This window comes from Lactuca saligna, chromosome 8 (genome assembly GCF_052625555.1).
Source record: "Lactuca saligna cultivar CGN05327 chromosome 8, ASM5262555v1, whole genome shotgun sequence".
NCBI classification, from domain to species: domain Eukaryota; kingdom Viridiplantae; phylum Streptophyta; class Magnoliopsida; order Asterales; family Asteraceae; genus Lactuca; species Lactuca saligna.
Window position 1 is genome coordinate 79,319,293 of NC_136424.1, and position 14,548 is coordinate 79,333,840.

Sequence of the window (14,548 nt, forward strand, 5' to 3'; positions counted from 1 at the left end):
GAGTTTTCTCACTATATACTTCGTACTACAGTATGTATCATTGTGTGTAGGATGTCGGTATGTTGTAGTGAGTCATGCTTTGTTTGCTGGCTATTGTTTATTTTTTTTTGCATATGTCGACATATTGTGGTTGAGTTGAGGCAGTCATGCTTTGTATTGTAGGCCAAGATACCCAGGCGGTCCAAGTGTACTGTAAGCCTTGCAAGGTGGTCCACTTAGGTAGTAGGTCCAAAGGAACGGTTAAGCTATATTGTAGGCCTTGTGAGGCGGTTCTGTTAGATTGTGGGTTCAGGAGAGTGGTCCAGGAAGACTGAAGGCTCATGTGCGCAAGCATTGTGTGTGTATTGTTGTGTGAAGTATTTTAGAAATCTCACTAAGATTTGACTTATAGTTGTGGATTAAATGTCTTTCAGATATTTATCGGATGACGAATGCAAAACTGTACACACGCACATTAACCGTTTTATAAATCAAGATTCCATAATTTTTTCCTTATAACTCTGATTTTAATTTATGATTTATGAACAAATGGTTTGACTTAAAAATAAATTCATCAAAACGGATGTTTATTCTCCTTTAAAAATAAAAAAAAATATATTCTGAAATTTGAGAAGTTACAATATTGTTCAAATATACATTAAAAAGTTGTTGATATTACCTAATTTCCGTGTTTATGTGCATACTAAAAGATACATAATAACTAAAAAGAAAAAACATCATAAAAGGTCCCTGTGTTTTCCCAGATTCTAAAGTTTAGTCCCTGTGGTTTAAAAATCTCATAAATGGCCCCTGTGCTTTCAAAACTTTTGACAGATGGTCCTTATTGCTAACTCCGTTAAGTTTTATCCATTAACCGAAGGGCATTTTAGTCATTTCATACCACAGGGACCATTTATGAAGTTTTTCTCTTATTTACAAAGGGGTCTCTCTTTCTTTCTCTCTCTCTCTCTCTCTCTCTCTCTCTCTCTCTCTCTCTCTCTCTCTTTTTGATGCCTGCTTCCCCCTACTTTGTTTCCCTCTCTTAAGGAAATAGTCAACCAAGCCACATTCCTCCCCTACGGCAAATCCCAAATGGAGTTCTATGCCGACGACCTGGTTCCATGGCTAGAAAACCAGACCTCGAACCTTGCCACCGGATCCGCCAGCGTGTCAGTAACCATTGCCATGGACGCGTTGGTGCCAAGCTCTAACACCCATCTACAAACGCTGCGGCCAGCTGCTAATGGCTCCGTGGTTCACCCAAATCGAAACTAGAAACCAAGTTACGATACATAGTGACGCTTACAGTTGGATTTTTTTGGACATTTAATTTGACGCTCCCATTTAGGGTATTTTATGGTGTCGTGGTGGAGAAGAAGGTTGGCCGATCTCCTCCATCAATTTCATCAGGAACCACTTACGATTTCTAGGGCTATTCGAATTCATCCGGTTAGGATCTGCCTACGATTTCATTATGAGCAAGCACTCATTTGATTCTTGGATGAACACATCTTCAGATTTTGGTACTTATAAGTCCACTTCCTCCCATCTCGGTTTTCCGATCACAACCAGCACATTCTGGTTCTTCTTCCTCAATATAAACTCAATGGAAATCATTTGTGATCTTTATTCTCAATGGTAACTTAAGAATCAGAATCCTAAATTCGAATAAAAAACTAAAATAATGTTTGTTTTTGTTTCTGTAAATCAGTTTGAGTTAGTATGTGGGTGTTCATCCTACCATAAATTGATTTGTATGTGGATGTTTATCTCTCATTGTTCATTCAGTTGTCTTTATATGTTGGGGGTCTTGTGATTCTGGTGCTCCGGTGACTCCACATATGAGTTTGGACTCTCCATGGGAGGTCAAATAAGGAAAAAGAAGTTGCAGAAGGTGTTTGGACTCAAATTTTGTTGTAAATTTGGTGGTTTTCAAGTTTAATTGTATTTATGTATGTGTAGTTTAAGTTGTAGGTCAAATAAGGAAAAAGAAGTTGCAGAAGGTGTGGTGGATGGCTGGGTTGTCGCAAAACGAGAGGAGCAATCTCTCTTTTCCAACGACCCTTTGTGGGTCTTGTTCTAGTTGTTGGCAACGATAAAGCGAAGGGAAGAAGAGCAACAGTGGGTCGCAACATGGAAATGGGGCTTAGGCTGCTAATTGTCGGAGGTATAAGGTGGGAAAATGGGTGCTGGCAGTGGTGTTTCTTGGTGGTTTACCGTGGTTGAGAGTGATTCTTCATCGGTGGCGGTTTGGACGATTTTTTTATTGTCGGACATGAGCTAAGAAAGAGAGAGAGGAGGTCGCTTGGAGAGAGAGAGAGAGAGAAAGAGAGAGAGAGAGAGAGAGATTATATATTAAATAATTATATTTAGTTTTTTCTTTTTTAAAAAAAATAACTGAAAAGATCAAATATGATCCCTGTGGTGTGAAATGACTAAAATGCCCTTCAGTTAACGGATAAAACTTAACGGAGTTAAGGATCATCTGTCAAAAATTTTGAAAGCACGGGGACCATTTATGAGATTTTTAAACCACAGGGACTAAACTTCAGAATCTGAGAAAACACAGGGACCATTTATAATGTTTTTTCAACTAATAATTTGGTAAAATTTCATTAGTTGTCGACTTAAATAAATAAGAGTTTGCTTGTAATATCCTACCATGGTAAGCATTCTAAACATCGTACGATTAATAGTCTTTTTTTTTTCTTGATTGGATCCATACCTTTGAGATTAAAACTTTTAAAATATTATTTCCGTTGTAATACTTATTTTATTTAAAGCTTTTAGATTACATCAAATTTCCAACAACCAAAACTTTAACAAATCCATCATGTATCCCTTTTTCCATAATACTAATCCTTTTAATAAAAACATGTCCTAATTGAGTTCATAATCGCAAATCGACATATTTTTACCAATTATGAAGTACTTTAGTGATCTTCTAATCCATAGGTTATACTAATACTTCAATATTCATGAACCCAATCTAATAATCAAAATTACATTGTAGTATCTTTGAATAATCCAACTCATATACTGTCAATTTTATGTGCTAATTGCAACATACTTTAACCATTTAGGGTTCCAATTAGAGTTCTTGACCCAGATCAATAAAGTGTTTACACTCCGAGCTTTTTCATGGTGTTCTAGTACTAATATGATCATGTTAATGAAACTCAATTTGCAATATGCATTTGGCTAACGGTATAGTAAGATGTTCCCCTCAATTTAACCAATATACATTAGAATGTGTGTGCTATTTTTTTTAACAAACAAACTAGCTAGCTGGTATGAATTAGTATTTCTTTATCGTATTTTAGCATGATTATTTAGTTTAATTTTTTATTAACAACCGACCCTAATTATAAATTATTATTTGGTGGTTTGGACGCAACATAAACATTATACAAAAATTCTGAGCACCAAGGTTGGAGGAGTCTTCAAAACCTATCAACTTCGAACTGATTTCATCATCAAACTTTTAGTTTTGCGCTACGGATTTTTTATGCGACCACGATTAGCTATTCCAAAACAAATAGCAACTCTAAAGAAAAACCAACACTATGAACTACTTTTAAACATGTTTCATACTAAAAAATGTGATCGTACCTACTTGTGCAAATCTTTATTCGAGTAAAACGAGTCCCGTTGCATGGCTGGTCGATCATATGCAGTCGTTGAAGTGTTGCCTTGCTTTCATTTTTTGGAACCTTTGAGAATAATCTTCAACTCAATCAGCTATAGAAGCCAAGACGAACAGGAACCTTGCTACCTTTTAACCAACTTTCGCCTTGTATAAATTGGTTTACAGTGTATTTGATCGCTTCTTCCTTCTTGAAATCATTCTGATAACCAGGCCATTTAACTCTATCCTTGACCTGAGATCCCGGACCTATGTTGTTATACTCTGCGTAGTAAAGCGTTTGAAGCGCAAAGTCTCCTTCCCATGGCAACCAGCCATCTGAACGAATAACATCTCCAATCTCTGATTCCATAACGATTGTTCTCGAAAACTCTTTCCATGGCCTCCCAAGGTAACTTTCAATCTTTAACTTTTCAGGCTCCAGAGATGAATCTGCAGTAATCTTGCATTTCTGTAACACCATCCCTGTCGTTTGACGCTTGTCACTTCTTCCCTGAGCAGTCACTGTGTTCTTTTGTTTCTCCATCGGCTTTCTGATCAAAATCTCACACGTCTGAAAGACCGCAGCAGCATCTCCAAATATGAAATCTATTGTCCCGAGTATGTCGCACCCACGATAGAATTGCCTGTGTGTTTGCGCATACAATGTATCTTGATATCCCTCCATCCGACAATTCAAGAATATCGAACGATCCGATTGCACTCTCAGTGCGACTGCTTGATGTTTTTCAGGACCTGCTGTGTTTTTAAATCCAATTGACTGAGCGATAAATCCTTCCCCGATAGCCGCTGCATACGTTCAGTCATTAACAACTTCGCTACTTCATCATAACGATAACAACTAACAAGCTTCAAGCAAATTGTAGGTAAGAGTTGTATAGATACATGCATACCAAATGTCGCTGTTTGGAATGTAGGCACGCCATCTACGAAGTTTTTCTTCCCCGTGATGATCGTCTTTTGCGATCCATCGCCATACATTGTGACGTTTACCATCTTTTTCGTTACAATCACGTTCTCTTCAAACACGCCTGCTTTAATGTGAATGACATATCGACCTTCATACTTCTCCGGGATCCCTTCCAACGCCTTAGAAATGGTGGAGAAATCACCCGATCCATCTTTAGCGACAGTCGCATTCGGAGTCTGGGTTGGAGCGTCGGCCTTTAGTAACCTTCGGGTTTCATGTGTCATCCAGATGGGAAGTTCATCTGGGCTTTGAGATAGAAGCCGTCGATTGGTGGTTGCAGGTGGTGCTGCTCCTTTGTCGAATGAGGAGACGATGGCCAGAGAATTGCTGGTGAGCTCCTTGGTGGTCTTTAAAGCCTTTTCGACAGTAGCCCTAGTTGCGTCTTCCGTAATTGCATCGATGCAGGTTTGCTGATACGCAATCACCGCACTCAACCAACTGTCTAAATCAAGAACAGCGGTGCCATCCATGGCTGCATTTCGTGACCGATTGAAGTCGTCTTGTGCATCCTCGAGAACTTGCTTGCAAACATCGTGTATCGCTTTCTGCTCGTCTTTCATGGCTTTAGAGGTTTGTTCAATGGCATTATTGAGCTCATCAGAGGCCACGGATATGGCGGCGTTCACAAGATCCTCGGGTTGGGGTATTCCCGAAGGTTTTGTAGAACTCAACGATTTCTCAAGATGACTCTCGCATGTTTCTTTATAATCCGTTGACTGACATACGGTTTTCACGGCCTTTTGGGTTTGCAAGATTTTTTGGTCGTTATTTCCATCGTCACCGGAGGTACCAGGTGACGTGTCCTTATCTTCATTGTTGCCACTCTCCACGTTGGGCACGTCATCCCCTTCGGCTTCATCTTGTTGGGCATTGTTAAGAAATATCAAGAATGCCACAATAGCTGCTGAAAGAATTAGAACGGCTACGACAACACCAAGTATGATTCTCCTTTTCAATTTTTGTTTTCTTTCAAGTCTTCGACGTTCTGTAATTTGGTCAAAATCTTGAAATGCCATGATTTGACTTTATTAATACGAAGGCAAAATGCCTTCGTCTTCGTATGATCTCTGCCTTGGATTGTAGCCAAGGCAGAGGCTTCAAAATATTGGAATCTTTCAAAGAAAACAAAAGTTAGAAGCAATTTGTACAATTATTCTTCTGTTTTCTTCGTTAAAATTTTGTTATGGAGGGTTTTTGGGTGTTTGTTTGTCATATTGTTGTACCAAACACAGATTCTCTTGTAACAAATTATGGAGGATTTATGGAGTGGAGGATTTTGAGGACCGTTTTTTTCTCACTCGATATTGAGGAATATCATTTGTTGGTGTCACTAGTTCAAAGAGCCCTCTTCGGCCGATATAGATTTGACACGTGAAAAAAAACACACACACACATTTGAGAAGCTTACTAATATATAGACAAAAAAACTCATTACTCGCATATAAGTCTTATATACCCAACTTGTCTATTTTGCTTTCATATAGCTTAGAAGCTTTAATATACCACATATAATTTCTAACTAGGTGTGGAGCCCCCGCGTTGCAGGGTCAGATGTGATAATTTTATATGTTGTTTGTTCTTTGTAAATGTTATTTGATCAACTATTTGTTTATAGTTTGAGTGTTGTTATAGGGTACTAATATTGTTTGGTCATGGATAACTATTTTGTTGTCGGATAAGCTATTTATTGAAATATATACTTCATGGGTTTATCCTTTGGTTGATGGAATCGAATTGGAGAGCCGGATTCCACAGATCAAATACTTCATGGGTTTTTACCTCGATAAGTGTTGTCTAAGTATAACATTGGCTACCTCAAAAGATATTTGATAAAATGACAACACACGTATCTAAAAAAGCAAAGTCACCACAACAAACAAAGAAAACAAAAAAGAATCAATTTGTTAATCAGTGTGTTACAATATGGTAATAAGTTTAATCGTTAGCTTTGTTAGATTCCATTAACCCTGAGAAAAGAAAAGAAAAAAAAAACATATCAAAAGTTTGAAAAGCAAATAAATACAGTCAAGAAATGAAGGCTAATAATTTATCATACCACGTTTTGAACATTTATAACAGAAATTTGACAGATTTTGACAGCAATGATACAATTAGTAATCTAATGGTATTTTGTTAACTAAAGGCAGATCAGAAAACCAAAATTTTATAAATAGCCATAACCAAAACACGAAATTGACAGTAAACTGAAATAGACATAATCAAAATTTTAAATGGCCAAATGATAAAAAAAAATTAAAACGAAATGGGAGTCACATTCAAATAATCAAAAAAGTATGTTGGTATATTTTGACAAACGTAGATTAGTAAAATAAGACAAAAAAAATGAAATTTAAAGACACAAAAACGAAAATGGTCATTTTAATAAAGACAATAATTACAAAGAAAAAATGGTTTCTATTTTACTTACGTTAAAATTTTCATATCGAGAAATTGAAAAAATATATGTACTTAATTGGTCAAAATGATGAAAACAGTTAAGATTCATTCTTTCGTACTTGTAATCCAAGTTTAAATAAACCAAAAGACATTTTTTTTGTCTAAACTGATTGAAATTAACAAAATAACCATAATAGAAAATTTAAAATAGGCATTAACGGTTTGGATGCTCGTTTTTGTTCCTGTAATACAAAGTTTATATTAACCAAAATACTAATTTAAGTTTTCTTCATTGATTTAAATGAGCCAAACGATAAGTTTGACCTAAGTAACGAAGATAGCCTTAAATTTGGTGTGTTTAAGGTTATATAATTATGACCTATAAGATATCAAATATAAGATATCAAACTGAAACTCAACTGTTATTTTTTGAACTTGAACATAGTTTCTCAATTGAGATTTATTTAGTACAATGGTATAATAGAAAAGAGTGGACTCTCTACCTCTTCTCAGATGCGTCTTCCATGTGCTTTCATGTGGATATCGTCTCCCGTGTGTAGGGGCAATGTCGTCCTGAAGTTGTAGAAAATTGGTTTTATTAATATAAAAAGTGTGCAGGGGCAATATGATCCTAAAACAAAAAAATTTATTTTTTTAAGCACCTACAATCCATCTGGAATAAGGTGATTACGCGATAATCAACCACCAAAACCATAAAGAACCCATTAAAATCGCTAAAACCAACCTGTATTTTCAAAAAACGTCTGTAACTTAGTAATGCTTGCCTCCAGTTTCTGCGTGTTTCTACCATGGTTGTCAAAATCGCGATCCTGATCGTAGGATCGTACGACAGATGGTTGGAGTCCCGTGACCACCAAAGCATCAGATCAGTGTGTTAGAAATGGAGGTGAGCCATCGTTCGGGTAAAGAGGGTAAAAGGGTAAAATGGTAAAAATAAAGAGATACCTTTGTAGTAAAAGGTCTAATATCAGCTTTAATTTGTCTTATGAGATTTGTTTCAACTAAAAAAGCCCCACCTAAAAAAGCTCCAAGGCGCAGAATTTTATAAATTCTAGAGTGAGATAAAGATATGAAAATAATTATAAAATAATTAAATAAATAAATCAGAAAAAAGAGAAGATTATTTACATACCTATAAGGAGGGGTTATTTTTTCTCATGAAAAGGAGAATAACCACTTCTTTCACTGTTCCTAACCAATACGGGTCTTTGTGTGTCTACTAATTAGATGCTTCATACTCACTGATAAACGTTCTTGATCACATCTGAAAATGAAAAAAATCTAAACTCATATTAAGCCATGACTTCTCGGAAAACAAATCATATGTCTCATTGAGGCAGTTTACCAAACATGTTAATTGCAAGTATGCAAAGCATGAACGAATAAAAAAAACATACCTGTATAAACGGTGATGATTTTAGAGATTTAGGAGTCATGTAGAAAAAAAAGTTAATAATGTAAGATTATAAGTTTAAACTGATAATTATTTGTAATTTTGTTACATCTAGAAACCAAAAAAAAAAATGAGTAGCACCCAACAAAATCTTACATCTGAATCCACAATAGTTATATGTTTTGTGTTATCGTCCTTAAAAGGATGATAAAAGTCTGTAAAAAAAACTTGTTATATCTAAATATAAAGAAAAATTTTAAACGTAACAAACTTCTTCTAATAAATAATAATGTACATACTTAACCAAACTAAAGTCACTTGTCAAATACACAGCTTCCAAAAAGTAAAGAGCAACCGCTTGCAACCAAAACATTTTTACATATCAAACCAAAATAACAGAAAACAAACCAAAATTATATACTAAAAAAAACATTGTTGGTAATCATACTTTTAGTAACATACATGGCACGCTGCTTTCTCCAAATGACAAAAAGATTTTTCATCCGTGTAATCCGTGTGATCCATGTAAATTTGGACAAAAGAAAACAGTCAGTAGCGATGGAGGATCTTATTGGAGAACTCTGGGTGAGGGGGTTGGTGGAGAGACCAAATTTGACCAGGTCAAAATATTTGAGTCGGTGATGGACAGGGTCAATGTTATTAAATGAACAAAAATAATGGACCGAAAAGTTTAAAAAAGGAAAATAAATTCGCAAACAAACAAAGGTTAAGTAGATTGACGTAGTTCATAACTTCAGTTGAACTAATTGAAGAAATATCACAGTGTCAAAAGCTAAGATCTCCAAAATGCACTCAGATCCATCAAAACCTACAACACAATTTTGAACTAAAATTGGAACACCTAGATCAACTCTTCTAAAATTTCTCATAAAGCATACATGGATCTGATTTTGAGGTAATTTGTTTGAAACACAAGGAAAAAAAGTGTAAACACTTTAATCACACAATTTGTAAGGATATTTGACATGTTCTGTAAAATATTCTTGTATATTCAACAACGAAAAAGACAGGCGTCAACAATGATTTTACATACCAATTCCCCAAGCTGCCCTTTCACTATACTGTTTGACTAAATCAAACTTAGAATATATATAAGTTGATTGTTGAATTTATTAATTTGTGTGGAATTAGAGAATGAAGAAGTATGACAACAAAATTCCCATATATGGCCTCTTCCTTCAACACACAGACGCTCAAACCAAACAAAAGAACCACATGAATAAACAGGATGAAGAACCTGAAATCTTTTGGTGACGATTTGCAGCGTAAAAGAAACTTTCCTAAAATTATTCCAACACCGGTGGTATTTGGGGACTAAGGGTCAGGGGTCGCCATTCCTGGCGGCAGGCGAAGCTCCTCCGGCGAACGACACACAAGCAAAATTTCAATGTTTCACATAGTATGCTTCATGATGACATATGGGTTGTTGATGATATAGATGGAAATGCCCACCTGAGTCGTGGTATTCAAGACCTAGATACGATGTTGCAAACTAAATATCGATGAAAAGAGTCAGAGGGGACTACCTGAGGATTTCTTCGCAATATCCAACCCATTATGTCTTCAAGGCGCGTCAATAAATGAGTCGAGTGGTCCGATTATTTCCCCTTTTCTTCTTCACACTGGAATCGGAGGTCTCTTCCCTGTCAATCTCGTCCAATGGAAAACAAGTTCGTCATATATGAAGAATATTACAGATTTTTGGATATGAATAGAAACTATCAATTCTAGGGTTTCATGTTTACCTTGAAGATCATTCCATTAAAAAATCAGTGGTTCATGTTGCTTAACTGGAGTAAAATCCGACCAGCACCGTCCTCTACCTAAGCGGGAGCGGTTCATACCTCGATACCTGTTGTAGAAGAATGCGAACCGGACATAGAACACATAAACAGTGTAACAGTGAGCTTATTTGAGGCGGAGGCAGGCCGGTGGTGGTTTTCTGTAAGAATCGAAGGCGAAACAGTATGAATGGAGAACCTGGGGAGACAATGAATAAAGAGATGTGTATGAAGAGAGAGGCGGTGGAAAATTCCAGAATGTGGCTAAGATAAACATCAACAAATCCGACGGACGATGAACGACACGTGTCCACAAAGAATATGTATATTGACATAAAACGACCATAAAGACAATTTGAATACACATACATAAAGGGGATATTGACATAAAACGACCATAAAGACAATCTGAATACACATACATAAAGGGGGACCATTCTTGCCAAAAAAACATCCCACTTCACTATTCCTAAAAACTATCCTCCTTTAATATATATATATATATATATATATATATATATATATATATATATATATATATATATATATATATATATATATATATTGATGAACATGATAACGTTTACTTATATTTAGTATATGTAACATTTACTTATATTTAGTATGTAACCTTTAATGTGTATTACAATATTAGTAGTTTAGCCCAAACGGTAAGGTCGCGTGTGTTTATTTTTACCAATTTAGTAGGGTGTGCGTGGTACGGTTTCGAGAACTGCAAGCCGCACCGCATATGCGGCTTGAGATTTTCAAAAACAGCAAACCGTACTACAAAAGTTCTAAACCGCGTTATTCGGTTTGGTGCGGTGCGGACGATTTTGGTGTGGTTTAACAAATAAGTTTTTAACATTGCATAATTTTAACGTTATACGCATTTGATTAAATCTAACTAATTATATTAATGATTTTATGTATATATATATATATATATATATATATATATATGTGTGTGTGTGTGTGTGTGTGTGTGTGTGTGTGTTATATCAATCGTATATAAAGTCTTTCAATATATAGCCATCGAAATCATCATAAAAATGTTATTAAATGTAACAATTTACTGTCACAGTGTCACCAATAATAAAATATGGCATCGAACTTTTGATTTCCATATAAACACTATCATAATAGCAATTTAGAAGATTACATTTGAGTTTACTTTTTTCAATCAAGAGCATGCTATCAAAATGATGAGCTGAACGAACTTACCCGGTCTGGTCAGAGTTGGCTGCTAACCCAATCAATAGTCAAACTGCTTGATGGGCCTCCATTATGGCTGACCCGGTCAACAATAAATGACCAATGGGTTGACTGGGTCCCAAAGAAAAAAAAGACTGACTGAAACAATAAACCTAATCGTGATGATTTCTTCTCCTGCGTCTTAATAGAAATCACGATACTTCTTCCCTTCCTTCAATATTCAGCGCGACAACAAGGTTTCTCCTCCAACTTCCGGCCACATCCACGTCTTCTCAGCAGGTTCCGACTACTCCCATCCACTTGATTTATCGATATCTGCAACAGCAACAACAACAACAGGTAAAGTCGATGTTGTTTTTTGAAGCTGATGCATGAAATCAGTATTCTAAACAAATGAAATCCGATTATATGTTATAACATCGTATTATAAGGTTATGTTATACTGGATGATGAGTTCTTTGATCATGTAATATTATAGTTAATATGAATATTTCAGTTTGAAAGTATTATGGCTTCCAGAATCGTTATAAACATTAGAATTCCTTTGTATGAAAGCTGAATATTTCAGTTTGAAAGTATAATGAAATCCGATTATATGTTATAATATTAGAATACATTTTGTATGAAAGTTGAAATAAAAAGAAAGCTGAAATAAAAAATAATTTTTATGAAACCTAAAATCTGAAATTTTTTGTATGAAAGTTGAAAACTGAATATGTTTGTGTGAAATCCGAAATCTGAAAATTGTTGAAATATGAATTTGTTATATGAAACCTTAAATATGAAGTTGTATGATCTTGATTTATGTTCCAAACATTGTTATAAAATCCAAATATGTTTTGAAATGTATTATGACCTTGTTATGAAATCAGGTTTTATTTGTAATTGTACTTAAAAAATGATGAAATTATATTTATGTTTGATTTATGTTGTGCATATGTGTAAAGTTATATATATATATATATATATATATATATATATATATATATATATATATATATACATATATATATATATATATAGAGAGAGAGAGAGAGAGAGCTAGGTTCAAATGTTTTTAGCAACTATTGTGTGCATGAATGCACCAATAGAAAATTAGGAAAAAATAAATCATTAAATAAATAATTTAAGGGTATTATAGTAATCTTTGCATAATTAATTATGGTAGATCAACAACAATTCCTTATATCACAAAATAAGCAAAGATAAATATAGAACATTAGCCCTAAATCGATTTCACCGCTTCCCATCATCCCTGTAGATCGATTAAAAACAAAATTGAAGAGGACACCTTCAAAGGACGGTAATACCATTTTTCTTCTTCTTCTCTCTTCCACAACTGTCTCTTCCAGATCGAATCTCCCCCCTGCAATCTAGGGTTCCGCAAATCTCCTTAAGCTCTTCCGATTACATTTGTTAAACCTCTCTTCACGATCTGCCCACGTCTGAGACATTATTTACATTTCAAAGTACATAAACCCTTTTCCCCTTTTCAATATTTGCAAAGATTTGATTCAATCTTATCCCTGTTTTAGCAATACTTGGTGTCCAATTTGATTTTTTCTTCTATCGTTTTTAGGTTTTGTACCGATCATGACGATTGCTAATTCGGGTGCCCTAATGAAAGAGCGAAGGATTGTTAAGGAGTTAATAGATAAGGCCGAGTTATGTTTGAAAGAGGGAAACTTATATTATGTCGTCTCCAACAGGTAATCTAATGTATATCTATGTTAATTTATATTATGTCGTCACCATTTCTCTCTGTCTTCTCTAAGTTAACTTATCTAATAAATTCGATTAGTATGTTAGTGTGTTTGACTGTACTTTATCTTATTGCATGTTAGGTGTTTATGAAAATGTCTAAAAGAGAACTTGATATAATATATACAATTTGTTTGATCGGTGGGTTTGGATGTACATTATCTCATGATTGATTTTGTATATGATTGATTTTAGGTGAATTTGATTAGTGTGTTAGTGTGTTTAGTGTGTTAGTGTGTTTGGTTGTACTTTATCTTATTACATGCTAGGTTTATTCTAGCAGAATGTATTCTGCTACTTGTATTTCACTTGACAATATCTGATGTGTATATACATGCTTGTATGTGTTCACTTAGGAAATATGTTCCTTATTCATTTTTTATTACGTGATGCATCTTTAGTGGTAATACAGAAATGCAATATAAAATAGCAAATTCAAAAGGTTTTTTAAATGATGCCATGACTACCTTATGCTTGAAGATCTTTTCATGCTTAGAATATTTTTGATGTGTTTCGAACACCTTCCAGGTTGGTGATAATGTTTATATAACTAAAATAGAAAAGATGATGATAAAAACATTGATATTTCATCCCAACTTGTGAGAAATACTCTATTTGCTCCTGGACCTTCACATATAAATATACTCATCTAGGTAATTTTATTTATTTTATTATTTTATGATGCAACTTGATTATAGATGATAAGTTTTCATGGTTTCATTACATATACTAATGAAAAGAAACTATTATACAATGTATTCTAACAGAATACTAATTTTTTTAGGAAAATCAAATACACAATATAGTAGATTCTGTAAGAATACATTATGCTTTGTATAGTGTATTATGTTAGAGTAAACTCAGTTAAAATTTAAAATGATAATTACACTTTAGGTTTAATGATTCTTTAAGAGTTTTTGTTAAAAATTTTATAATATTTATTGGTTACACAATAGTAATGGGTAATTGTATGATGCTATAAATGGTAATTGCATACATATTCTATCAGAATTAAATGGTAACTAAAAATTATATTTAATGATTCTTTTAGAATCTTTGTTTACCTTTTAATCTTTCTTTCTTTTTTTTTCTTTTTTTGTAATAGATATTTCTCTTGGATTGCCTATTATTTTGTCAGAATAAAATCTATGTTTTTTGCCAGAATGTATTCTATGTATCCTATCATATTATATGTATTCTACCAGAATATATAAAGTGATAGTTAATTGCAAGTAACATGTTTTTAACCATTATTAGTTTTTGTTTTATTTGTGATAGGAATGGCTGGAAGAATACGTTGAAGACCTAATAGGAATAACTTGAAGAGTGAATAAAGTTTGATCACACTCATAATTTTAGAATGT

General features: G+C 34.2%; 1 protein-coding gene across 1 annotated transcript; it reads right to left on the reverse strand.

Annotated features, from left to right (window-relative positions):
• Window positions 1–3,366: 3,366 nt before the first annotated feature.
• Window positions 3,367–5,830, reverse strand: LOC145008078 (putative pectinesterase/pectinesterase inhibitor 45). Its single transcript, XM_078966704.1, has 2 exons — window positions 4,519–5,830; window positions 3,367–4,414 (listed from the first exon to the last, which is right to left on the reverse strand). Exons 1-2 carry the CDS (start codon window positions 5,609–5,611, stop codon window positions 3,717–3,719), a joined length of 1,791 nt encoding a protein of 596 aa, XP_078822830.1. The 5' UTR covers window positions 5,612–5,830; the 3' UTR covers window positions 3,367–3,716.
• Window positions 5,831–14,548: the final 8,718 nt, after the last annotated feature.

Coding starts and splice junctions, on each gene's coding strand:
- LOC145008078 (XM_078966704.1), bottom strand. CDS start 5,611: ATGGCATTTCAAGATTTTGACCAAATTACAGAACGTCGAAGACTTGAA. Junction 4,415..4,518: donor ATTCCAAACAGCGACATTTG/GTATGCATGTAT, acceptor GAACGTATGCAG/CGGCTATCGGGGAAGGATTT.